At 60.8% G+C, this 25608-nt stretch overlaps 2 protein-coding genes across 3 annotated transcripts in view; one reads left to right on the top strand and one right to left on the bottom strand.

The window, feature by feature from the left end:
- Positions 1–1395: 1395 nt before the first annotated feature.
- LOC142016759 (protein lifeguard 3-like) lies at positions 1396–15066 on the bottom strand. Its single transcript, XM_075000985.1, has 12 exons — positions 14858–15066; positions 13557–13846; positions 12370–12482; positions 10563–10627; positions 10066–10119; positions 9501–9551; positions 9154–9193; positions 8705–8742; positions 8150–8237; positions 5282–5377; positions 3811–3864; positions 1396–3665 (listed from the first exon to the last, which is right to left on the bottom strand). Exons 2-12 carry the CDS (start codon positions 13807–13809, stop codon positions 3522–3524), a joined length of 996 nt encoding a protein of 331 aa, XP_074857086.1. The 5' UTR covers positions 13810–13846; positions 14858–15066; the 3' UTR covers positions 1396–3521.
- Positions 15067–19405: 4339 nt separating this feature from the next.
- Positions 19406–25608, top strand: part of TMBIM1 (transmembrane BAX inhibitor motif containing 1) — a 29343-nt gene continuing 23140 nt past the window's right edge. The window contains exon 1 of one of the 2 annotated variants that reach the window (XM_075001471.1): positions 19406–19507. The gene's annotated coding sequence lies outside the window, so the exon portion shown is untranslated. Of the gene's footprint in view, positions 19508–23068; positions 23158–25608 lie in introns of those variants that run through there. The other variant, XM_075001472.1, reaches the window with a different exon arrangement.

The raw sequence follows: 25608 nt of genomic DNA, 5'->3' as shown, positions 1-25608 counted from the left end.
ACAGATCAGCTCCTGTGGAAGCGAAGTCCAAGCAGACAGTCCGAAAGGTCCTTCTCTGCGTTGCTCATCCTCCCCGGGTGCCGATTCCCAGACGGACGCCCACACGCACTGGCCTTCCAGGGCCTCCTGGGCTTCTCCCAACTCCTTTGCTCTTACCCGCAGCCCCTGCAGAGCCTCTGTGACCTTGCATCTCGCTCAGCAGGAACCCCTACCTTCCCTTTGCCAGGGACACCCGCTGTCTCCCTCTGGGGTTCTCCAGCTCCATGCAGACCCTGGTTCCCTGTGCCCTACAGGCCTCCTCCAGACCTTCTCAGTGGAGAGCTCTCTGGAGCCTTCCTTCTACTCCCAGGTTCCTGGCTCAGCACCCACAGCCCTCCCCCAACTTTGCCACCTCAGCCAGCAGACGGTTTGCTACTTTAGCTCCCCTGCATCCAGCTGGGAACATTGGTTAGCCTTGAGCTCATCAGGGCGGCTGAGAGACAGCTGCTAAGTCATGGGTAAGGTTGGGCCAGTTGCCTCCAAGGACCTGCCAGCCTGGACCAATTCCTCTATTGTTTCTGCTGGACAACTCTTCTCCAGCACCCTTACCTGGAGCTTGCGTCTGTTCAGAGTCAGGACACATGGGTCCCAGTCAGCACCCTCAGCTCTCTGCCTGAGCTTCTGCAGTTGTGTTGACCAGGAGAACATGTCTAAGGGAGCTCAAGCCGTGGGGAAAATCCATGGCTGGCAGGGCGGCGGACAATCCATGAGAGTTTTTAATGCAGACAGAGATGTCCCAGCAAAAGGAGAGGCCGCTGGTGATAGGGGTACAGGTTGGGGACTGTCAGGCACTGGGGCACCAGTGAGGTATTGAGGCAGGCTCCTTGCCTGTCCTGGCACTGCAAGGCACGCTTCGTCCGAGCAGCAGCCAGTAGGAGGGTGAGGTGGCCAGTGGGCTCCGTCCCCCTCTGAGCACCGACTCCACACTCCTCAGGGCTCTGGTCTTACATCCCAGGAAGCTGCATGTGGCCGGACAGTGCTCAGCGGGGTTTGGTGGGTGCAGGCCCAGCTCCGATTGCACAAGGGAGCTGGAATAAAGCCCAGATCCGGGATGCCTGCAGGGTGGGGTGGGATGGCAAATTCTAGTCCTTCTAGCTGGCAGCTGGCCACGTCCCACCCCACCCCACCCCACATCCCTGCAGCCAGGCTTGCTGGTGGCAGGTGTCACTCAGACCCAACTCCCACCTCACCCTGGAGCTGGCCTCGGGCAGGCAGGGATGATTTGGGCTGGGGATGAAGAGGCGTTTGCACACACGGCCCCTCTGGTCCTGCTTGTGTCCGGGTAAGTCAGGTCCTAGCGCCTCCTTCCCCTGCCCCAAATGAACAGAAACCGGCAGCCGCCGCACACCTGAAAAATGAGCTGTTTTGCTTTATTGATTACAAGTGGCTCTTCGGTGCCGGGAGCCGACGGCACTGCTCCTTGCCACCGCTGCGTGACAATATAAGACAGGCTTGTGACGTACAAACGTCCCCTCGCACCCCTGCTGCATGGGCTCGGAGCCACTCTGAACCCAGCTGGTGCTCTGTGGCACGATTCCACGGCGCAGGCGACCTGAGCCACTTGTCCCTCCAGCACAGCCGACAGGTTCACAAAGCTAACCACAGCTGGCTAGCGCCCCTCCCTCAGCCAGGCAGAGCTGGGCTCTGCTCACCCGCGGCGCTGCCTCCCAGGCCGGCAGCCAGGTGAGGCTGTTCTCCCTTCCTGGACATGCACAGCACACAGGGCTGCTCCCCTCCCGCCGTCTGCAGGAACAAGGGTTTAAGGCACTGAGTGAACAAAGCTGGATTAAGCCACTGGCACGGTGGAAGGAGCCCAGAGGGTTAACACTCGCTGCGCTCCACTTCCGCAGCCCTTTTGGCCCTTTGCTGGGGGATTCTGATCCAGCTGCCCTGCTCTGATTCCAGCTGTCGTCCTTCCTTCAGCGGCACTGGCCTGTCGGAGCCAGAGTGCTTCAGTGCAGCACTTCTGTGCCATCCCGTAGCCCCCGCTGGAAGCACCTGGTGCGACTGCAGGCGGGAGGGTGATGCCTGCGGCCCTTCCCTCGTGCAATAAGCCAGCATACACCCTGCAGCGGGAGCCATAGGCCCAGTACGTTTCTCTGCAACTCCCCTTGCGCCGTTTAGCGCTTCCCCTGCCAGACAAAAGTGGTGCGATGCCCTTGGGCTTTCCCAGGTCATCACGGGTACAACAAAGTGGGGCTGGAACAAGCTCTTTGCTTACCCAAGGACGAAAGACACCGAACGAGCAGGACCAGACAGGCGTTAAGAGCCAGCCTGGGTCTCTCCTGTGCACACATCCGGCCGGAGCAAAGGCAATTTTAAAAACACGACTTGTCGTAAGGCGAGGGTAGGGCACGTCATAGATCAGGGGGAAGAGACCAAAGCTGTACTGTTACTCTGGGAGAGGGATAGGTCAGTGGTTTGAGCATTGGTCTGCTAAACCAGGGGTTGTGAGCTCAATCCTTGAGGAGGCCATTGAGGGACTAGGGCAAATAGATGCCAAGGATGCTGCTTGGTCCTGCCAAGAGGGCAGGGGACTGGACTAGATGACCTCCTGAGGACCCTTCCAGTTCTAGCTGTGTATATATCCAATCAAAAAGCTGCTTCCCAGACACAGGGGGAAAATGGGGCTGGGGAAAGACTAAGACGTGTGTTACAAAAATCCCCCCACCCCTCTCCTCTGAGCAGTGCTGGGTTTGGTGATGGCACTGCTCCCTGCCCACCTTTCCCCCTGCTCTGTAGCATCCCACCTGGGGCCACACAGCCCCTAGGATGGGCATGTCCCACATGTGACCTTGAGCAGCTCCAGTCACAGCTAGCAGCTTGTCACGGGGGGAGGAGAAGCCTGTGGCCAGGCAGCTGAAATGAAGGACTCCAACTGGCAAAGAATCCAGGGCTGGCAACAGCAGCAGGGTGGTCAGCTTCATCGTGCAGCTGGCACCATCACTGGTCCAGCCAGTGCCTTTGATACAGGGGATGAGAACCTGCCCCCTCACTCTGCCAGCTGCAAAAGGCCACTAGGAATTTAAAACCAGACTGCCGAGCCCAGGGATCAGCCCAGCCAGGCTGGGGCAACCGCTAGAGCTAACCCCAGAGCGCTGGGAGCAGGCAGCAATGCCACAAACACCCCTCTGCAGGGGAGATGAACTCAGAGCCCTGAGATGCCCCTGAGGGCAGTGAGAGAAGAGGAGAGGAGAAAGACAGAAGGCTGTGTGGGAGTGGAGAGGGGAGCCAAGCAATTAACAGGACAGGTGGAAATGGGCTGGTACTGGCTTCGTTGCTGGGCAAGCCCCATCAGTGGAGTTCTGCAGGGTCAGTCTCACCCATTAACCCTCTCTGCACAGACTGGGGGGACTCCCACACTGGACTCCCCAGGCAAGGAGGGAAAGCAGAGGCCAGCGGCCTGGGAGACATGGAGGGAGAAAGGAACAGAAATCAAGGAAGCCAGCAGGGTGTTCCCAGAGTGCTCCCTGGCCCAGGCTCTATCTCCAGCCCACGAGCCGCAGCAGGAACCAGAAGATGTAGATGATGTCCACGTAGATCTCCAGGGCGCCAGAGATGTAATCCTCGGGGCTCAGGGCGTACTGCCTGTTCCCCAGCAGCAGCTGGGTGTCGTAGGCCAGGAACTGGGCAGAGCAGACAGGGCAGTGGGTCAGGCAGGCTGCTAGAGATGATCAGCCCCTTGTGCCGGAGCTGCTCCAGCCTCCCCCACCTGCCCCAGGAACACAGGTGGCTGCTCAGTTGGGACAGAGGGCAAGCGGCACTACTCACCAGGGTGAAGACGACGGTGCCAAGAGCCGCAAACACCATCTGCAGCCAGGGAACCTGCAGAACGAGGGAGGAAAGGAATCACACCGCTGCAGGCAGCTGTTCAGAGCCCAGAGGCGGCTGCAGGAGGCAGACAGGCCACACAAGCCTCCTGCCCGGGACTGGAGAAAAATGATCCAAATCCCAGGGCACGTTCCCCCGAGATTCCTTTGCCAACATGCAGCTGCTTCTGGGGAGGAGCACAACAGATGCTGGCGAACGCCCTACCTCTTGCAAAACATACCAGGGTGTTGTTTTTTCTTTTTAGAAGAGTCTAAAGGGTAGCAAGGACTCTTGGGGTTGCAGAGCATCTGAAAGAGCAGCACAGCCCCCAGCACAACTCAGCGACTCCAGGGCCGACACGTGAGCAGAGTGAAGAGAGCCCCTACCGAGCCACCCTCCTGCCACTGAGATGAAAGCACCAGCCGGGCCAACGTTCTCTCTTGTGGGAGCTCAAGCAGGTATGCCTGCCGGAGGGGGTGAACTGTTAGTACCCATCTGCAGCCTGTGACACAGGGGTGTGCGTGAGGATTTTATTCCCTTGGTTCAGTTACGTGCGTTTCCAATTGTCCTGTGGCAATGGCAGGCGTGTGCCTCAGTTTCCCCAGGCACAGCATCAGGGCACAGTGCGGGGGGGAGTTTGGGTGTGATGACTTCTCACAGGTATCCAGGTCCTCCCTGCTCTTTGTAACCCAGGCAACCAGGTGACCCCTTTCTTCCCTGGAAAACAGGCCAGAGGCAGAGGAGGGGCCTGGCTGGTTTGAACTGGAACCGGGCTGGGGGGTGGGGCAGTCTGGTCTGGCTGGAGAGGGAGGAAGGGGACCAGGGCCCGGCTCGGGGACGCCTCTGGGCCCCTCTTCCCAAGCTGAATGGTACTGACGGCTTCTGGTCCCTGTGCTGACCAGTCTGTTCTGTGCTGTGTCCCTGTCGCCTGAGCCCCGGCTGTTCCCCTGGGTAGTGAGAGCCACGTCTGCCTGCGGTTGGGGGCAGGGCTGGGGACCCCCCCAGGGCTGGGGACCCCCCCACTCCGGGACAATTTCCCCTGGCAACAAAGAATGTGGTGACAACCCTGGCCGAGCGTGAGCAGTTGTCGAGTGCAGCTGGCTCAGGGTCAGAAATTTGCTTTCCCACGAGATGCTGAAGTGGTACCCGCTGGTGGGAGAAAGTTTCAGCAACTTTCATTCACCCCCTTCCAAGAAGGTGATTAAAACCCCCTGCTGCTGACATGCTGCTTGGGCAGAACTAGGTTTCAGAGGCAACGCCACACCGGCGCAAAGGAGCTATTGCGTCAGGCTGCCTGCAGACTCAGGCAGGTCACACAGGTAACAGAGCGCGCAAGATCTGCTGAGATGATGGGGCTTGCGGAGTCACGTCCCAGCCTCCCCCTGAACAGCTCCCCGCAGCCTCAGCGTTGTGAGGAGCAGACGCTACTCACGTATTTGTAGCAGAGGACAATGGTGGTGACTATCGATGTCAGAAAGAGGACAACCAGCAGCACACAGAGCAGCCCCGCACAGGATGTAAAATCCACCTGTCGGCGGTGGGAGATAAATCACCGTGAGACCCACCGAACGCAGTGGGACACAGCCGTCCCGCTGCACTGGGACGGACCGATTGAAATCAATACCACTGCCGAGTGTAATCAGGATTCGCATTTGCACTATGTAGTTATTGTCCCAAAGACAAGTGCTCGTTGGTTGGCAACCACAGAAACCAGGTGGATGCGCAGCCAAACAGAAATTTGATACAAGCGGAACCTTTCTGATCCAGAACTCTCGTCCGGCAACATCCATCATCTGGAGTGATTTTAATTAGCTGGACGACCACTTATCGTGGGTTTCTGTGGTCCCATAAAGTTTGTTTCCAGCCACCAGCCCTGGCTCTCAGTGTTCTGCGCTATAATTTAGCTGTAATTTATCCTGAAAGTCTTCTAAGAGCCCACGAAGCAGTGGGAGTGTTGGTAATCCACTAGACAATATTGATTTCCCCTGAACTGGCAAATTCTCTTCTCTGGCACTGGTCAGGTCCTGAGGGTGCTGGATGAGAGAGGTTCAACCTGTACTTTGCTAATCAGGAGGAAACTGCTTTATCTACACACATGTATTTAAGCAGCTACACCAAGTAACTTTTTACTGGATGATTATTAAGTTGTGATTTGTGTCAAGAGCTGTTTGGATGGAAAGTCAAATAATTACACGTACAGGAAAAGCTGCAGTTTTGGCTGATAAATAAAACTACCTGGCAAGGTGCTAAATACATAAGGAAAGAGTTCATCACAACATGTTTTGCATTGTTTGTTTTTAGTCACTGGGGCCTTCAAGATCCTTGAACGAGTAGAGCTCAGGGCCAGACGAATACCCAGAGACCAGCTACTCCAAGATAGGCCCAAAAAAGCCAAGAACAGAACACCATTGGTCATCACCTACAGCCCACAACTCAAACCACTGCAACGCATTATTCAAGACCTACAACCTATCCTTAATCAGGATGCTACACTCCAGAAGGCCCAAGGTGACAGGCCTGTTCTCCCCTACAGACACCTCCCAACCTTATGAGGATTCTCACCAGCAGCCACACTCTATATACACCAGTCCTGGAACTTTTCCTTGCAACAAAGCCCATTGCCAGCTTTATCCACATATCTATTCTGGAGATACCATCACTGGACCTAACCAGGTTAGTCACAGAATAACGGGCACATTCTCATGTTCCTCAACTCACATCATGTATGCCATCATCTGCCAACAATGCCCAGATGCTTTGTATATTGGACAGACTTCAAACTCTCAGACAAACAGTTAATGGGCACAAAACAGACATCAAAACATTCCTGATCCACGAACCAGTTAGTCTACATTTTAATGGAGTGGGCCATTCTGTTAATGACTTAAGAGTTTGCCTCTTATTGAAGAAGAATTTTCAGTCTGCTCTGGAAACAGAAACTGCTGAACTGAAGAAGTGGGTCTGTCCCACGAAAGCTCATCACCTAATCAACTATTTTGCAAGTCTTTAAAGTGCTACTTGACTGCTTTTTGTTTTGATAGTGTATAGACTAGCACGGCTTCCTCTCTGTTACTGCTGAACTCTCTCATATTCAAATTCGACACATTAACATGTGGTTTGAACCAGGATGCAAATTTTCTGGGTCATTATAGGGGCTCTTTTGCATACTTGGCTTAATCGAATTCTTGACTCCGCCCCCCGCCCCTTTACTCTCTGATTTGCTCACCTTGATAATTTTTTTCTGATTTGTTAACCTTCATTACTGTTTTTGGTTCTCTGTGCCTTAAATATTGAGTCTGTTCTGGTCTGGCTCTGGGCTGAAAAAGTGGGTCTGTCCCACGATAGCTCATCACCTAATCAATTATTTTGTTAGTCTTTAAAGCACTACTTGACTGCTTTTTTGTTTTGATAGTATAGACAAGCACGACTATGTCTGTTACTCTCCTATCTGGTTTGTGGTCAGCAATCGCAAAACGAGCTTTTCTGCTTTTCCCACCACCTCCCATTGGCTTTTTAGCTTTGAATGGAAGAAACTAGTTGAATAAACTGAAATGGAGAAAATTCTCTCCCTGCACCTGCAGACCTGGCTACTGCTGTCAAAAGCTGGACTGGTGCTTAGTCAGCCCCTTCCAGCCTCTCAATAACGTGATGGTCTTTAATCCTTGGGAGCCAACAGGGGCTGCTTCATATGACTTTTTTTGCATTTACTTTAAATACGAGATTAGAATAACTTCAGGTCTCAAAGCGCCAGTTTCAAATTTACATACCGGCCCCCAGATTTAAAAGTTTTAGAATATATTTTAATTCCCCACCCCCACCACACGATAGATTTTTATTCCCCCCTGCAACACTGGGCTTCTCCAACAGGAGGTGCCAGAATCCGAGGCAGCCTGGGACACACCTGTTCCCCCGGCCGCAGGGACCCACCACCTGAGGGAGGTGGCGTGGCGGTCGGGTAGCCAGGGTGAACGCAGGCATGCGAGGCACCACGCTGCCCAGCCGGGATGCAGCCAGTGGAGCAACACGCTGGAAAATGGCTGCTCGGTTGGATGGAGGTGACGCCCCCTCAGCGCCGGCCCTGCAGGGTGACTGACCAGCTCCCACTGCGCCGCCATGTGAGATCCAGGTTGGAGTCCTGCTCTGAGGCTCCCCAAGCCAGCACAGCCAGCGCGGACTCCCAGGGGAAAGGTTCTCTGCTCCCCAGCAACCTGCACCTGCCCCACAGGGGTGCTCGGGCAGGGGGACACCCCTGACCCCCGTCGCCGCTGACCCGGAGGGGAGGGAGCCCACCCAGCCTCACCTTGGTCTGGAAGCAGAAGACGGTGACGATGATGGTCACGATGGCGGTGATCACCATGGCGATGAGGACAGCCTTGGTGCTGTACATGCTGCCAATCAAGGGTCGAGGCGGGGGAGTTTAAAAGCCGTTCGATTCTCTCCCACCTCCCTCTCCCCATGGAGCCGGGCGCTAAGAACGGGGCTGGCTCCCCGGGGGGGCAGCGCGAGCCAATGGGCTCGGAGGAGGCGGCGCTGGCCTGGGTGTCCTGACTCCGCCCCAACGCCGCCTGCAGCTCTGCCACCGGCCCCCAGGAGGCACTGCTGGGAGCCAGGCGACCCCATCCAGCAGCGCTGAGCCGGGTCCCTTCGGCTGGAGGCCGGGGTGGGGCTGGGATTCCTTCCGCCGCGCTGGCTCCCCCGCGGGGCAAGGCCCCCCCACACCACAGGCCTCTGTTCTCCCTGCCCAGCCGGGGAACGACGTCCCCAGAGCCAGGCTCGGGGCGCAGCACCTGCAGGACACGTCCATTACCGCCTCGCCCCCGGGGCAGGGAAGGGGCTCGGGTGTCCCCACCGGTACCTGGCGATGGTTCCCGTCATGAAGGCCATGGCCAGCGTCTGCAGCAAAGCAAAGGACGGGGGCGGTTAGCTCCGGAGCCAGCCCCCGGCAGGGAGCCCCCCGCCCCCCAGGAGTGGGGATTTGGGGCAAGTGGCACAGCCTGGGGGCGGGGTCAGACGCAGGGGGCAGAGTCAGATATTGGGGGGCGGGGTCAGATGCAGGGGGTGGAGTCAGGTACCGGGGTGTGGGGTCAAACGCAGGGGGCGGGGTCAGGGTCAGATGCAGGGGGCGGGGTCAGACGCAGGGGGACCCTGAGGCAGGAGAGGGCCCATGAGACAAAGACACACAACCCCAGGGCCGATCCCACTTGGTGTCCAGACATCAAAGCCTTCCCCTCCCTCTCCCCCACCCCTCCCACCGCAGGGGCCCCCCCCCGGGTCACTGCCCCCCCAGCCATGCCCCCCACTTACGAAGAGGCTCAGCAGGATGATGTTCCAGGGGAAGCGTCTCCTGGGGGGGAGCGAACACAGAGGTGAGGGGGCGGGTGCCAGAGCCCAGGGCGCCCCGCTGCGCGCTGGGGGACCCGGGGGTGGGGGTTGTGGGGCAGGCTCAGTGTGCCGGCTGTGAAAACTGACCCCGACTCCGGGCAGACGCCCCGGCTGGATGGGAATCGACCCTGGGCCACGGCCGCATGGTGGCCCCTTGGGCGTGGAGCCAGAGCCTCTTCTGGCCTCGACCCCCTGCCTCTCACCCCCGATTCCCAGGGGTTCTGAGCCGGGGCGGCACCCTCTGAGCCAGCTGGGAGGCAGACACTCACCTGGGGCCCTGGCAGCAGGCCAGCACCAGGTAGGTGACAAGGAACACGGCGCTGGGGAGGGAAGAGACAGACACTGGAGGTGGGGAGAGGGAGGCCGGGGCCGGCCGTGCCTCGTGCAGGGCAGCAGAAGGGCCGAGGGCCGTTCGACTCCTTCCACGTTGCGCCTCGGCAGGGGGAGAGCGTTACTCTCGTCGCACGGGGGAAGCTGAGGCACCGAGCCCGCGCGCTCCCCTGCGGTCAGGTGACGTGGTGCAGCCGGTACGGCCAGCTGGGCCAGGCTCCAACCACTAGACCTCCCTGCCGCCCTATGCTGGAACCTTCGCGCTTTACCCACCAGCCCCATGACCAGGAGCCAGCGCCGCCCCCCAGCCCTACGCCCACCAGGCGGGGGGCAGCTCCAGCTCCGCACCCTCTGCTTCTGGCCTGGGGCACCCACGACGGGCGAGAGGAGGCTGCCAGGGCTCAGCCGGCAGCAGGCGCGTCCCTGCGCAGGGCAGGTGGGCCCAGGACGGGCAGGGCGGGTTCCTGGCCCTGCAGTGCCGCCCAGGGGCCGAGCGATACGTACTAAGAGGCGTAGTACACGGCAACGTTCCTCTGCACGAAGGTGCGGACGGGGGAGCTGCAGGAGAGAGGAGAGCGTGAGATCGGCGCCTGGGTTCTCCGGCACCACGTGGCCCCGTCTCCGCCCCCGGTGCGCGGCGCAGGGCCGGGCGAGCTGCAGAGCCGCCTGAGGGGCGGGGGGGGCGGGATTCTCCCCGTTCAGCACCCCCAGGCCACTGGCCGCCTCCTCCCAGCACAGAGCAGCTGTGGGTCCCCGGCGGGGAGCCAGGACCCACCTGTACCCCTGCCCCAACCTCCCTGGGCAGCCCTGCCAGGATCCAGCCGGCCTCCCGCCAGAGCCAGGCCAGGCCTCCCCTACAGCCCGTCCCACAGGGCTGCAGCCACCCGGCTTTGAACAGCCCTGGAGTGGGGCTCCCCCGGCCAGGCTCAGCCCCCCAACCCCCCGTGGCTTTGCGGTGGCTGGGCTGGCAGCGAGGGGGGCGAGGGGCAGGTGGGACTCACTAGAAGGTGAACACAGCAATGATGCCCACGGTCACCAGCAGCTGCACCGAGATAATGGTGTAGACCTGCAAGAGACAGACAGCAGGGTCACCCCGGCACCGCCCTGCCCCCACACTGGGCACAGAGAGACGGGGGGTCACCCCGGCACCGCCCTGCCCCCACACTGGGCACAGAGAGACGGGGGGTCACCCCTAGGCACCTCCCTGCCCCCCCCCCCAGAGCAGAGAGAGATGGGGGATCACCCCTGGGCACCGCCTTGCCCCCCCACAGGGCACAGCCAAGTGGGAGGGGTCATAGTGGGCACCGCCCTGCCCCCCCACAGGGCAGAGACAGGTGGAGGGGAGTCACCAGTGTGATGGAGTGGGGGGAGTGCATGTGTGAGACTCAGGCTGGATGTGTGAGACAGGCAGAGCAGCTCCCAGCGGCTAAGGATGACCCTGGGGCTATAACCCAGGCTGGCAGGTAACACCTCTGCCCTGCACAAAGAGGAGGGAGGAGCCGAGCTGGGTTTGAATCGGAGGCGGCAGTTGGAGGCTGGGGGGAGAGGCAGCTGGAAGGCAGCCAGCCTGGCGAGGGGGAAGCTACACCCCAGAGGGGCACCCCTCGGGCTCCTCTCCCCAGGACGGGTTGGAAGGACTGTCTCTGGCTGCTGTACTGTCGCTTCTGTGAGAAACTGGGCATCTGTTGCCTAATAAACCTCCTGTTGCACCTGCTGAGTGAGAGTCACTCCTGCCAGTGGATGAGGTGCAGTGCATGGGGACCCCATAACCCCATCACAACTGGTGCGCACTTTCCTGCCCCCCCACCACAGGGCACAGACAGATGGGGGATCACCCCTGGGCACTGCCCTGCTCCCCCCAAGGCACAGACAGGTGGGGGATCACCCGTGGGCACCACCCTGCCTCCCCATAGGGCACAGACAGGTCGGGGTTCACCCTTGGGCACCGCCCTGCCCTCTCCACAGGGCACAGACAGGTGGGGGGTCACCCCTGGGCACCACCCTGACCTCCACAGGGCATGGACAGGTGGGAGGGGTCATAGTGGCCACCACCCTACCCCCCCCAAGACACAGACAGATGGGGGGGGGGTCACCTGTGGGCACCGCCCTGCCCCCCCAGGGCACAGACAGACAGGGGGGTCACCCCTGGGCACCACCCTGCCCCCCCACAGGGCACAGACAGGTGGAGGGGGGGGTCACTGGTGGGCATTGCCCTGCCCCCCCCAACAGGGCACAGACAGGTGGAGGGGGGGGTCACCCGTGGGCACCAAACTGCCCCCCACAGGGCACAGACAGGAGGGAGGGGTCAAAGTGGGCACCGCCCTGCCCCCTGTACCAACACGGCAGGACAGTCCCGAGGCGTCACTGCCCCTGCTGCCCAACACCCAGATGGGACATAACCGCCGGCTCCCACTCCTCCTGGCCCCACTGCCAGCGCCTGCCCAGCCCAATGGCAGCTGGGCCGACGTACCAGAGACCGGGGGGCCCCCTCCTGGGCAGCTCCCACCCAACAGGCCCTGGGTGTCCTGCCAGCCTGGAGAGCGTGGTGGGGGGTCTCTGTGGCCCAGGCTGCTCCAGTCCCAGCCCCCTCCCCAGCCCAGGGCCGAGCTGCCAGTACCGGGGGACCCTGCAGCCCCAGGAGCATGAGGCTGCCCCCAGCTACAGCCTCACCACGCAGCCACAGGTACCCAGGTCCCAGCCTACCCCCAGCTGCAGCCTGTCCCAGGGGACCAGAGTCTGGAGGGCGTGCGCCTCCCCCATCCCCCACCCTGCAGCCCCCAGCCGGCAGCCGGCCCCCTCTGGCCTTACCTTGCGGATGAAGGCGTGTCGCACGCTCCTGTCGTCCCAGGCACCCGTCCTGATGACGTCCTCCTCTGGGCAGGTGATGATGGAGCTGTCCCCTGTGGGGAGACCAGAGTCCCCTAGGACAATGGAAGGGGAGGTGTGAGGCTCGGGCACCCGACCACTGGCGCACCTGGACTCGGGCAGGACTCGAGCAGGGCTGAATGGGAACGGTGGGGCAGAGACACATGGAGATGGTGGGCTCAGTGGCGTGCAGGGGCATAGGGGGCAGGAAGAGATGTGACACAGGTTAGGGGTCAGGCTGGATCTGTGGGGGGGGACACTCCCAACTCCCTAATAACCCCCCCCCCAAAATATCTGTCCTTTTGTCTCCAACCCGCACACAACACCCCTCCGGGCGCACTCTCAGGCTGCTCCGGCACCCGACGGCCCCAGGCCTTGGCACCGCTTTGGGCAGCCTGGCGAGTTACTGCTCCGTTCTGTACGAACGGGCCCAGCCAAGGAGCTATTTCTCAAAAAATAAAATCTTCCTGCCTCCTTTCTGTTACTGGTGTCACGACAGGCCCGTTCGCTCAAATAAAATCACCCACAGAACTGATATCGGGGCGACTCATCGGCGCTATTTTGCCCCAATGAAATAGGCAGAATTTAAAATATCCTGTGCAGAATTCTCCCTTTGTGCAGCCGAATTCCCCCGGGAGTGAGCCAGGCCATGACGGGCCTGGATGTTCGAGGGTTTTGCTTCTTATCAGGGTGTCTCCCCTCCAGCTGCTCCAGGCGAGTCCATCCCAGGAGAGCCAAGGATCCTCCCCCCATGCACGCTCACACCAGGCCCTGCAGCGCCTGGCTCACCGTACCCATCACCCCGCCCGCACTCCACCAGCTCCTCTGCCTTGCACGCTGCACTCCCTGGCCTCTGGTCCCACTGGGGTTCTGCCCCCATTGGCCCATCCGGCCCTGTCCCCTGACAGCAGATTCCAGCCCCTTCTTACTCTCTTTGCCCCAGTCCCTGGGGCCACCTGCCTCTGTGCAGAACCTGGACCCAGGGCTCCCAGAGCCCAGTGGCCCTGGTTTATTTCAGCTGGCTGGTGGCCAGAGGGAAGCTGCAGGCTGGTCTCTGCAGCCCTCTGAGCTCCGAGGGTTTCTGTGCCGCACCCCCATACGATGCACCCTGCTGTGAATGCTCAGCTTACCTAAGTTCATGGGGACCGCTGGCATGGGGGGCACTGGGACCTTTGGCTGGGGAGAGTCCCCCGAGGATGCATATCCCCCTGGCTGTGGGCAGCCCCCGGCAGAGGGCACAGGCTGCCTGGAGACTCCAGGATCCACTCCCAGCTGGGAGTACTCCACAGCAGAAGGTCCCAGCTGGGCGTAGTCCTCCGGCTGGGGTGGCAGGATCAGGAGGCTTGTGTCAGTGTACGGCGGCGGGTCGCAGGGGTACGACATGGCGCCTTCGCCGGGCTCCGGCTGACTTTCCCTGCACCTGGAGACAGAAGAAGAAAACTCACCTTTACGGTTTCCGCTCGGCCGTAATACCAGACCCCTGGGACTCGGTCGCTCCAGACCGCGGCTCCGCGCAGGATGGGGAACCCCCCTTCCAGGGCATCTCTCTGCCTGGTCAGTACGGGAGACCAGCGCGAGGCAGAGCCTGCTTAGGGCAGTGGCTTGTGCCTGACGCAGGACTGATACTTGACCCGTCAGTCCATAGAGACTCTGCCGGTCCGTAGGCTGCTAATCTCCAACTCCAGCCTTGTGCTGACAAACACCTGCAGCCGGCTGCAGGCCAACGATAACAACTCTGCATGAGCAACAAGCCCCTGAGCAGAGGACCTGGTGCGGACAGTGGGACCCAGGTGCCCCTGGGAGAGCCCAGGCTTCAAACGCCCCCACTCGAGAGCGCTCGCTCCCCAGACGCTCCAGGCACGCCCGGATGCTGGCAGACCCAACCCGTGAGAGCAGCCAGGCGTGGGCAGAATCCAACCAGAGGCTCCGTGGGCTTGGCTCTCTCGCGTGGCTCTCCAAAGCCGCCAGGGCGCTGGCCCCGCAGCCGTGAGCTGGGCCCCTGTAAGCTGGGTGCTGGGGCGGCCGCCCAGGGCAGTCAGGCGATGCCCAGCTGATTAGCCCAGCGCCCGCAGCCAACAGCGTGTTTCCATGGTGGTGCACATCGGGCAGGCCTTGGTGCGCAGAAGAAAATTTATCCTACTCGGGGGTGGAGAACACAAGGCCAGTTCCGCTCGGGTACCACTGGCTTGGGCGGCCCCAGGCCGGCCTGGTGAGGACTCCTGGCAGCAGGGGTGCAGCACAGCTGGGGCTACAGGGCTCCCCGCCAACTCCCCCCCGGCCAGCCCACCACGCCGGGGGGGTCACTCAGAGGGGAACTGGCCCCACCCTCGCCATGTTACTGGGCGCCCCGCGCCCCTCCCGGGGCTGGAGAGGTGCGGCTGGGGGGCCCCGGGGAAGGAAGGGTTAACCACCCCCGCCGTCCCCCTCTTACTCGCTCGGCCCCCGGGGCCGTGTGAACGCGCCGGGCTCGGAGCCGATCCGGTCTCACTCCGGATCCGGCGCGACCCTGCAGCTGGGCTGGGCTGGGCTGGACTCGGCTGTGCTCGGTTCGGTGCTCTGGGCTCGGCTCGGCTCGGTTCGACGCCGCTTCCCCGGCCAGGCCTGGGACGAGCACCACACCGGCCCCGAGCGCTCCGCTTTCGCTTTCCCCGGCGGCCCCGCCCGCTTCTGGAGCGGCTCCGGTTTATCATTGGCCCGGGGCGCTGCCCGTCCCGGCCCCGGCCCGAGGCTGCCGCCCCCTCGGCGCCGCTGCGGGTTCGAGTCTTGGGGCCGCCCGGCTGCGGCCCTCCCCCCCCCCGCCCGCGCCTGCTGAGCCGGGACAGCGCTCAGTGCAGCAGTGACCGCAGCGCCTGCAGGCCTCGAGCACCGCCTCGCCCTCCTCTGTCCGCGGCTGGCGCCTCCAGACCCCCGTCCCCCAGTTCAGCTCCCACCAGGGCCCCAGGGCACAAGGAGGGGTTTCTCCTGGAGCTGCAGCCACCCCCCGAGGCCTCCCGGCTCCTTTCCACCCCAAGGAGCAAGCAGTAATCACAGACAGTAACCGAGGGAGCGCGGGTGGAGGAGTGAGGAGGAAGGAGGGCCTAGTGGTTAGAGCGCAGGCTTAGGCCTTGGGAGTGCCCACACACAGCTCAGTCTCACTTGGAGGCGTGAGCCCACAGGGCCTGCTGAGGAGGCCAATCTGAGCCCCCAACGCCCAGCAAGGTGGGTCCAAGCCCTGTCCTTTCCTCAGGGGAACAGCAGCTGTGGCCCAGACGGGTTGCACTGCGCAGTCTGGAGGCCTTAGCCTGGCCAGGAGACCTGAGGTCAGCAAGTGCAAAAAGCAATTTCCAGCTGCTCTTCTTGGCCTGGGCAAAGGAACACGTTAATTTAACTCCACCTGGTATGAAGGATGGTTTGAAATCCCTGGTTTGAAACAGTCCGTACCTGGGTGGGTGAACGCAGCCGGAGAAGCAATCAGTGAGTGCTGCTAGCTAAAATGTGGCTTTCGCAGTCAGCCCGAGATCAAAATAATGGTGGCAGAAACCGGAAGAAACATGAACCAGCGTGTCTGCACCCTGGGTGGAGGGGATGTTTGTGAAACCTTGCGTTGAAATGTGTGTGTGTTAAAGTGAGTTTAAGCAGTAGGTTTTTGCCTAATGTGTGCGCCCTTGTAGCCAAGAAGGCTAACGGCACACTGGGGTGTGTTAGGAGGAGCATTTCCAGTGGAGCTGGAGAAGTGGTTGTTCCCCTCTATTCAGCACTGGTGAGGCCACATCTGGAATATTGTGTCCAGTTCCGGGAAAAGGACGTGGATGTGCTGGAGCAGGTTCAGTGAAGGGCAACAAAAATGATTCAGGGGCTGGAGCACAAGACCTATGAGGAGAGGCTGAGGGGTTTGGGCTTGTTTAGTTTACAGAAGAGAAGACTGAGGGGTGATTTAATAGCAGCCTTCAACTTCCTGAAGGGGAGCTCTAAAGAGGAGGGTGAGAAACTTCTCAGTGGTGTCAGATGGCAGAACAAGGAGCAATGGGCTGAAGTTACAGAGGGGGAGGTGTAGGTTGAATATTAGGAAAAACTACTTCCCCAGGCGGGTGGTGAAGCACTGGAATGTGTTGCCTAGAGAGGTGGTGGATTCTCCATCCCTAGAGGTTTTTAAGTCCCACCTTGACAAGGCCCTGGCTGGGATGACTTAGTGGGGGCTGATCCTGCTTTGGGCAGGGGGCTGGACTAGATGACCTCCTGAGGTCCCTTCCAGCCCTGGGATTCTAACGTGTGCGCTGTATTTTAGGGGCAGGCAGGGAGAAAAGATCAGGTACTAACCTGGCAGAGCCAGACAGGACAAGGACTATAGGGTGGAAGCTGGAAGCAGGCAAATTCCCAGGAGAAACACAGCAAGAACTGTTAACAGGGAGGGTGGTTAACCCCTGGAACAGACTCCCAGTGGATTCTCTCACTGTCTCCAAACCCAGCCTGGCTGCCTTAGCCAAACACCAGCCCCTGGGCTCCACGCTGGGTAATGGAGTGATGTGACCAGCAGGGGTCAGACCAGCTGCCCTAATGGCCCCTTTTGACTTTGGAATCTATGCGACAGGTGCCTGGTGTTTGATGACCTAGGTGACAGAAGTAATAAGGCTCTAATCCTGGGACCTGACAGGAGAGGGTGACGTTTGGCCCTCAGTCTGACTCTGCGTCACACACACACACACACACACTGAATTTCATTTGCATGCTCACTCTGCTGTCCGTCCCAGCTCAGGCTCTCGGGGCTCTGTGGAGCTGGGCCAGCTGGTCTCTGACACTCTTCAGCCAAAGCTGCCTGAGAGGGGCATCTCCCGTCCAGCCAGGCTGTAAACCTGTCCCTGCAGCACGTGCTGCTGTACAAACTCCAGGGAAAGAGCCTCCTCCAGTTCCGTAGCACCTCCAGTCCCAGCTTGGTCTAGGCCAGCCCAGCCCCAGGGCCCCAAGTAATTCTTTGCTTTCTCGTGCTCCATGCTCCGGGATTGTCCACTCTGGACATCGGAGAAACATCCACAGGTCCAGAACTCTGCCCTTGCACAGCTCGGAGCTGTGGTGGCCAGGTGGGGCGGAGAGGCGGAACCAGCTGCCAGCCAGCAGTGTTACTACAGGCAATGAAAGGCCAGAACCCAGGGGCAGAGAAACCAACACAGGGTTTCAAATCACCGTTGTGGGCCCTGGCCGAGCATCACCTGATGGTTCTGGAGGATTGGGGGAGGTTGGTCTGCCCCTGCCTTCGGGGGAAGCCAAAACACACTGAGCTCAAGAAGTCCTGTGGCACCTTATAGACTAACAGATATTTTGCAGCATAAGCTTTCGTGGGCAAAGACCTGCTTTGTCAGATGCTTGAGTGGCGGGGGTGGGTGGGGTTCAGAAGATGATTTAAAGGGGGGGTCTCAGTAAAGGGGAGGGCCAGAGCTGAAAAGGTCTATTCAGTCAGGGTGGAAATGGCCCGTTATCAGTAGTCAATGTGGAGTTGTGGACATCAACAGCGACGAAAACAGCACAGATCAGTCGGGGGGATGCGGCCCATTCTCAGATGCTAATGTGGAGGTGTGAACCTCAACAGCAGAGAAACTGCTTTTGTAATGGGCCAGCCACTCCCAGGCTCTGTTTAATCCTTGGTTGCTGGAGTCAAATTTGCAAATGAATTGCTGCTCAGAAATTCCTCCATTTTGTTTTTGACATATTTTAGTTGTAGGACGGCTACTTTTAAATGTGCGACTGAGTGTCCCGGGAGATTGACGTGTTCTCCTGCAGGTTTCTGTACGTTACCGTTCCTGACGTCTGATTTACGTCCGTTTATTCTTTTACGGAGAGACGGTCCAGTTTGGCCAGTGTAAGTTGCAGTGGGGCATTGCTGGCACACGATGGCCTATATTATATTAGTAGATGTGCAGGTAAGGGAGCCCCTGAGGGTTCGGTTGATGTTAGGCCCTGTGATGCTATCGCTGGTGTAGATACGTGAGCAGAGCTGGCAGAGAGGTTTGTTGCGGGGATTGGTTCCAGGTGGTCTATAGTGGCTGGTGAGGATTTGTTTAAGGCTGGCGGCTGTCTGTAGGCGAGGACAGACCTGCCTCCCGAGGGCTGTGAGACTGAAGGACCCTTGTCCAGGATGGGTTGCAGATCACTGCTGATGCGCCGGAGAGGCCTTAGGTGGGGCTGTATGCGGTGGTGCTCTTGTTTGGCCTGGCTCGTAGCAGGCGGCTTCTGGGTACCCGTCTGGCTCTGCCAGCGCTCCGCATTAACTACCAATAATGGGCCATTTCCACCCTGGCTGAACAGACCGCGTCTGCTCTGCCCCTCCCCTTGACTGAGACCCCCCGGCTCATGCGTCTGACGGCACCGGTCTTTGCCCACCAAAGCTTGTGCTCCAAAACATCCGTCAGTCCAGGAGGTGCCACAGGACTGCTGCTTGTTGTTTTTGAAGACACAGACTAACAGGGCTCCCTCTCTGACGCTGAGCTCGAGGGGGCCCTTGGGGCAGAGGTGCAGGCCCGGGCCCAGCTGGTGTGACACCCCACGCAGGCGAGTTGGGAGGAGCAGGGGTGAAACCCGCAGGCACAGGAGTGCAGGCGGCTGGAGCTCGGAGCCCCGCCGTGGCTGGCAGGGCTGTGGCCCAGGCCCTGGGGGCTAACAGAGGCCACATGAGCCAAGCTGGGAAGGCCCGGGAGGGGGGCGCACAGACTGGCTCCTTTGGACACCCCGCTCCCCAGCACAGCGGCGGGGCCAGATGCTGCAGGTCCCTGCGGGGCTCTGCCGGGGGCTGGGGGTGAGCCCCGGGCAGCAGCGATTTAAAGCCCCTCCGGGGTCCGAAAGGCCGTTCAGGGCCCTGCCACCGCCGGGGCAAAGGCTGGCTGGGTGCGGGGCCCTTCTCCCCACTCCCCCCGGCCCGGCGCAGTGCTCGGCGCTGCGCAGGCTGCAGGCGCGGGCCCAGGAGCGGGGTGCGACCCGCCAGCGCAGCGCCCTCCCACCCCGGCCCGCGGGAGGAGGAGCCGCCCGCCCGGCTCCACCCGCGGCCCAGAGCCGCCGAGCGACTCGCTGCCGGGAGGACGCGGGCGAGAGCCCGGCCCGAGAGGCCCCGAGCCCGGTAAGGAGCGGGGCGCGGCGCGGCGCGCGGCGCGGAGCTACTCGGCTCCTGGCGAGAGCAGCGCCCGGGGGCAGCTGTGTCTGGGGGGGCCCTGGCCTGGGGTGAGAGCTGCGTGTGGGGCGGGGACCCCCCTGGTCTGGGGCGGGAGCTGCGAGGGGGCGGGGGGCCCCTGGCCTGGGGCAGGAGTTGCGTGTGGGGTGGAGGGGCCCCCTGGCCCGGAGGGAGCTGCGTGTGGGGCGGGGGCCCTCGGCCTGGGGCAGGAGCTGCGTGTGTGATGGGAGCTGTGTGTGGGGCGGGGGCCCCCAGCCTGGGGCAGGAGCTGCGTGTGCGGCAAGAGCTGCGGGTGGGGGTGCCCCCCCGGTCTGGGGCGGGAGCTGCGTGTGGGGCAGAGGGGCCCCCGGCCTGGGGCGGGAGCTGCGTGTGGGGCGGGGCACAGCTGGGACTCTCCTCCAGGTGCCAACAGCCCATCCCTGTACCGCTTGGTGCGTCTCCCTGCATGTGGCTCTGTCCCTGTCTGGGCTGAGCTGGGCGCTGTTCTGGGTCCCCGACAGAACTTCCCCTCCGGCTCCGAGGCCCGGAGCGACGGCAGGTGGGAGCCTGCTGGGCTGCCCTGGCCTGGTACTGAGCTGCTCCGGGGCCCAGCCTCCCCTATCCTGGCTGTGGGATGGCGGGGAGGGGCCCTGGGGCCGTGGCTTGGTGGACGCTTGCTGGGTGTGAGATCCAGGTGGGTGGGAAAACTCCAGGGCCCTGCAGGGGAGGTGGGTCTGGCTGTTCTCTCGCCTGGCCTGGCCTGGCCCGGCCCCTGCCTGCCTTTGGCCGGGTTGGGCTCTGGCTCCTGGTAAGCCAGGCTTAGGCCCAGGAGCTGAGCAGCCAGGGCCCAGGAAGAGCTGGGCCCCAGGGCTTGGAGCTGTGTGTGCCATTGGGCAGGACAGACGGCTCCTGAGATGTAACCAGCTGGCAGGGAGCTGGCAGGTGTCCCTCCCTCCTGACCCGCTGTCCTCTGACGGCCGACCCTGGGCTCTGCTGAGCCCGGACGCCTGTGTGAGGCCTGCGAATTGCTGAGCTGCGTCCCCTGTGTGGAGGATGAAGAGGCCGGGGCGGGGCAGGCCAGACCTCCGGGTGCTCATGTTGCTCCTTTCCCAGCCCCTTCCTGCATCCCGGCAGCTGTGCCCCATGCCCCTGGGGAGCTCTCCTCTCCCGCCCCACAAGCTGCGCCTAGGGCACCCCGTGCCCCTCCGTCAGATACAGGCGTGGGGAGCTGCAGTTGGTTGACGGTAGGCGCCGATCTTCGGCCGCTCGTACTTCCTGGCTCTGTTTCTCCTGTCCCTGACCACTGTGAACACAGTGAGTGTGCCAGAGTCACTCCGGAGTCACTCCCCTGTGAGCGGGTGGAGAGTCAGCTGGGGCGTGCCTTGGTGACAGGCTGTTGGATGCTGTGTTAGACTCTGCGGCGCTGCTTTCCTCGCTGAACAGCCTGGAGCTGACCCACCTAAGCCATGACTCACTCCTTCCTTGTTTTGATTTTTCCGCGCTGGGTGTGTGGCTCCAGGGGCCCAGAGACGGGGTTTCTATGTGCTTCCACCTCACCCCGCCATCCAGTCAGGCTTGTGCTCCAGAAAACCTGCTCGTTGGGGACGGTCGGTGCTAATTAGCACTGGGAATTGGATTTAAACTTGGGCAGCGGGAGGAGCTCCCGGCTCCAGGAGACGTACCCATGCTAGATCCTACGCCCTCGGAAAGCTACGTGTGTGTTCTGGGGTGCCAGCCCAGCCTGCACAGCTGTGTTAAGCGCACGAGCGCCAGCACAGCCAGTGCAGGTATCTCAGTCTGAACTGGAAATCACAGCCCTGGCTTGAGTATACAGCGACTCATTGGGTCTGCACAGCTCCTGGGGCGTCCTGGTCTCAGCTGGGGCTGCTGGCTGCTGTCTCCTCCGGGCAGGCTGGACCTAGTGTCTGTTTCACAACCAAGTCAGTTTCAGGCCTGTTTCCTTGAGGCTTCTGTTTATTTCTTCCAGTTTATTACCAATTCTGCATGGCCTTCCCTTCCCCGGCTAAGCCAGGGAGTTCGGCAGGGGCCCCTCCATTCCCACTCTACCAGCAAATGCTACTGTGCTCTGACCTCCCTCCCACCCTCCTGGTTAGCCCCCACACCCGGCTGGCTTTTGTGCTCACCTACCTGATCCGTCTCAGAGGGGAGAAAAGGCAGGCCCCTTCCCACAGCTCCTCCAGGAGAGACAGAGAAAACTGGGGCTGTTGAGCTTAAGGAGGGATATGGCAGAGGTCTTCCCCTGGTTAGGTTGCAGGCATTTCCCACAGTTCTGTAGTAACCCCAGGTGAGTGTCTCAGTTTCCCCGGGCACGGCATCAGTGCATAGTGGTGAGGGCCAGGCCATCCCTGCTCTTCGTAACCCAGGCAACCAGGTGACCCATTTCTTCCCTGGGACACAGGACAGAGTCAGGAGGAGGGGCCGGGCTGGTTTGAATTGGAACTGGGCTGGGGGGAGGGGCAGTCTGGTCTGGCTGGAGAGAGAGGAAGGGGACCAGGGCCCGGCTCGGAGACCCCTCTGGGCCCCTCTCCCCAAGCTGGATGGTACTGACGGGTTCTGGTCCCTGTGCTGACCAGTCTGTTCTGTGCTGTGTCCCTGTCGCCTGACCCCCGGCTGTTCCCCTGGGGAGTGACAGCCACGTCTGTGTGTGACACAAGGGCCAGGGCTCCCCTTTGCTGAGCCGTGCGCTGTCCCCTGGCAGATCTCCTCGCCGGGCATGTTGTGAGGCCGGGCGTAACGGGGCTGCAGAGAGACTGCGAGGAGCTCCGGCAGTGGCTCTGAGAGAAGGTGATAGGGAGGCAGTCCCATGCTGTGTGGTCCCTCGGCCTCTGAGTGCCAGACACTGGAACTGCATGGCACGGCCGACTGCTCTGCTCATTCCCTCTGGGGCGCTAGTCCTGGTCGCTGTCAGAGGGCAGGACCCTGGGCGAGCCAGCCCCGTGCTCTGACCCCGTCCGGCTGTTCGTAGGTTCTGACGTTAAGCGGTGATAACGAATAATTTCTCTGTGTTGTCTTGCCGGGGTGTTGCCGCACTTCACAGCTGCTGAGTGAGAACGGCTGTACAGGGCCAGACCAAAGGTCCGTCCAGCCCAGTATCCTATCTTCTCACAGTGGCCAGTGCCAGGTGCCCCGGGGGAATGAACAAAACAGAGGATCATCCAGTGATCCCTCCCTGTCACCTATTTCCAGCCTCTGACATACAGAGGCCAGGCACACCATCCCTGCGCAGCCTGGCTAATAGCCATTCAGGGACCCAACCTCCATGAATTTACCTGGCTCTTTTCTGACCCCTGTTAAAGTCCTGGTTTTCGCAGCCTGCTGCGGCGAGGAGGTCCCCAGGCCGACCGTGCACCGTGTGAAGAAAAACTTGCTTTTGATGGTTTGAAACCCGCTGCCCATTGATTTCATTGGGTGACCCCTAGTTCTTGCGTTATGGGAGGAAGCGAATGATTTTTCCGTGTCCGGAGAGTGGATTAGCGAGATAAGAGGGGTGGGGCCATCTCGTTTGTGGGGCCAATGTCTGTTATAAAATCGCAGCCGTGGTCTCCTCCGCCTTGTGACTCGGAGAACTTGGGCCCGACCTGGTGCTGGCGGCCGCGGAGGTTAGTTGATCAGGAGTTATTGATTTGAGCTCGGTGGGCGGGTCCCTGCTGCCCTGTGTGCAGAGAGGCCTGGTGACTCATGGACAACATGGTCTCCCCGGGCTGTGCACAGGCTCTGTTATTGCAGCGTGAGAAGGGCTCAGGGGAGTGGGAGGAGGAGGAGACGGGGCTGGGAACGCTTGGCTGTGATGAGCGGTGGACGAGGCCGGGATGGTTGTTGTAGGAAGGAGAACCCCGAGCCTATGGGGCAGAGACAGCTGCTGGGGGAGCCTCTGGGATCCCGGTCTCTGAACTCAAGGGCCAGGCCCAGGTGCTGCAATTGACGCGGCTGGGCCGGTTCCATTGGAAAGCAGACCCAGGAGCGTATAGTGACAGAGACACTGCAGCAGGAGCTGGGGGAGCCTCTGGTCTCTCTGTGTCAGAACACAGGAACCCTGGGACAGGCTGAAAAAATGAGGGGGTGCGGGGGACTGGAATCCGAGGAAGGATGACGGTGTTAAGCACAGTGTGCAGTTAGCCACTGGAACTCTCTGCCCCTGGAAGCTGTTCAGGCCAAGAACTTCGCAAGCTGCAGAAAGGGACAGGGCCTTTGTCTGGGCACAAGAGCTCCCAGTGAGAGCAACTGAAGCCAGGCAGGTTGGGGCAGGGTATTAAACTGCTTGTGCCCAGCTGTAGCTGTTTGTGATCCGGCCAGGACTCATTCGAGGGCTAGCGAATCCCACTTCGGTGGCTGCAGCTCTGCTACCAGCCCCGGAGGCGGGACCCACGGGGAGACAGACCTACCCTCTGAGCCATAGGCGCTGGGCCTGCCACTCCCGAGCACCAGTGGTTTCAGGCCAGGCACTAACTTTAGGCCACGGGGTACGGGATCTGTAGCCTGGCTGAAGGGTTCCCCCTTTGAACCAGGGAACCGCGTGGGTGATGCACGTGCCGGCAATAGGCCCCTGCTACCTCTCAACTCCTGTTGTCCTCGTCGCCTGTGCGAAGTCCAGCTGGCCAGGCCATTGCCTGAGAGCAGCTTTGCTCAGGCAGAGCTGGCTCGGGCCCAGGGCCGCCTGGCGTGAGGACCGGTCCACGGCGCTCCGTTTCCAGCGCCCAGGCGGTGAGAGGTGCAGGGAATGAGCCGCGTGCAGGCGGGTGACGGGAGAGCGGAGGCTCTGCCGGTGGGAATCTGCAGTGATCTGGGGCGGAGGTAGCCGTGGGAAGGTGCCCGGGTGATGCTGTGCTGGTTGATGCCAGCGGAGGATGGGCCCACTTGGTGCACGCAGCTGGAGGCATCCTTAGGGAGAGAGGCCGGGCCGTTCGCATGTTTCTGCTCTGATCTCCTTCACTCTGGTTTGAATGGGGAGGACATCAGCGAGTCCTGCTGCCAGAAACAAGCCCATCTGTAATTAACCTGTTGAGGCTCCTTTAATTAATTAAACCTCCCTTGAGTGGGAGCAGGATCATGAGCCCCCTGCCAGGGCAGGAAACTGAGGCCTGGAGGGGGCTTGGCAACAGGGGGCTCCTACTTTAGAAGTGGGGGAGCAGGTCCTTTGATGTGCGCCCCCCCCCCCGGTCCCTTCTGGCATCACCGCAGCCTGGCCTGGACCTTGGCACCTGCTGCTCTTGCAGGTTGGTGGCTGGGCTGCCTGCCTGTTATGGGCAGACTCTTCTGGGCTGCGGTGGGTTTGGATGGGAGCCTGGGAGAGCCACAAGCTGGCAGCTGCGCCCCTGGCGTAACCGCTGGGGCCGGGTGCTTGGGGAACCTCGCGGCAGCGTCGTGCGTAAGAGGATTCTGCCAGATCTTTTACAGGGGGGACGAGGCAAAATGCCACATTTATTGGCAAGACGTCGGCTGAGCGCTGCTTTATTGGAGGCGTGTGATATGGACTCACACCAGCACGCTCCGGCTTCTTGTTACCACGTAGTCACTCCCATGAGAACACCGGAACGGCCCGACCCGGTCAGACCAAATTTAAAACAAATACAAGGAAGTTCTTCCTCGGGCAGCACAGCCGACCTGTGGAACTCCTCGCCAGAGGAGGCTGGGAAGGCCAGGGCTGGAACAGGGTTTAAAAGAGCTAGATCAATGGGTGGAGGTTGGGTCCATTAATGGCTATTGGCCGGACTGGGTGGGCATGGTGTCCCTGGCCTCTCTTTGTTCCAGCCTCCTCTGGCGAGGAGTTCCACAGGTTGACTGTGCGCTTTGTGAAGAAGAACTTCCTTTTATTTGTTTTAAACCTGCTGCCCATTAATGTCATTTGGTGTCCTCTAGTTCTGATGTTATGAGAACAAGTAAATAACTTTTCCTTGTTCACTTTCTCCTCACCACTCACAATTTTATAGACCTCCGTGGTATCCCCACTCAGTCTCCTCTTTTTTTAAGCTGAAAAGTACCAGTCTCTTTAATTTCTTTTCATATGGGACCCGTTAACAACCCCCTTGTCATTTTAGTTGCCCTTTAATGAA

This window comes from Carettochelys insculpta, chromosome 8, assembly GCF_033958435.1.
Source record: "Carettochelys insculpta isolate YL-2023 chromosome 8, ASM3395843v1, whole genome shotgun sequence".
Lineage (NCBI taxonomy): Eukaryota > Metazoa > Chordata > Testudines > Carettochelyidae > Carettochelys > Carettochelys insculpta.
Note: the sequence above shows the minus strand (reverse complement) of the source record. Positions and strands in the feature narration are given on the sequence as shown.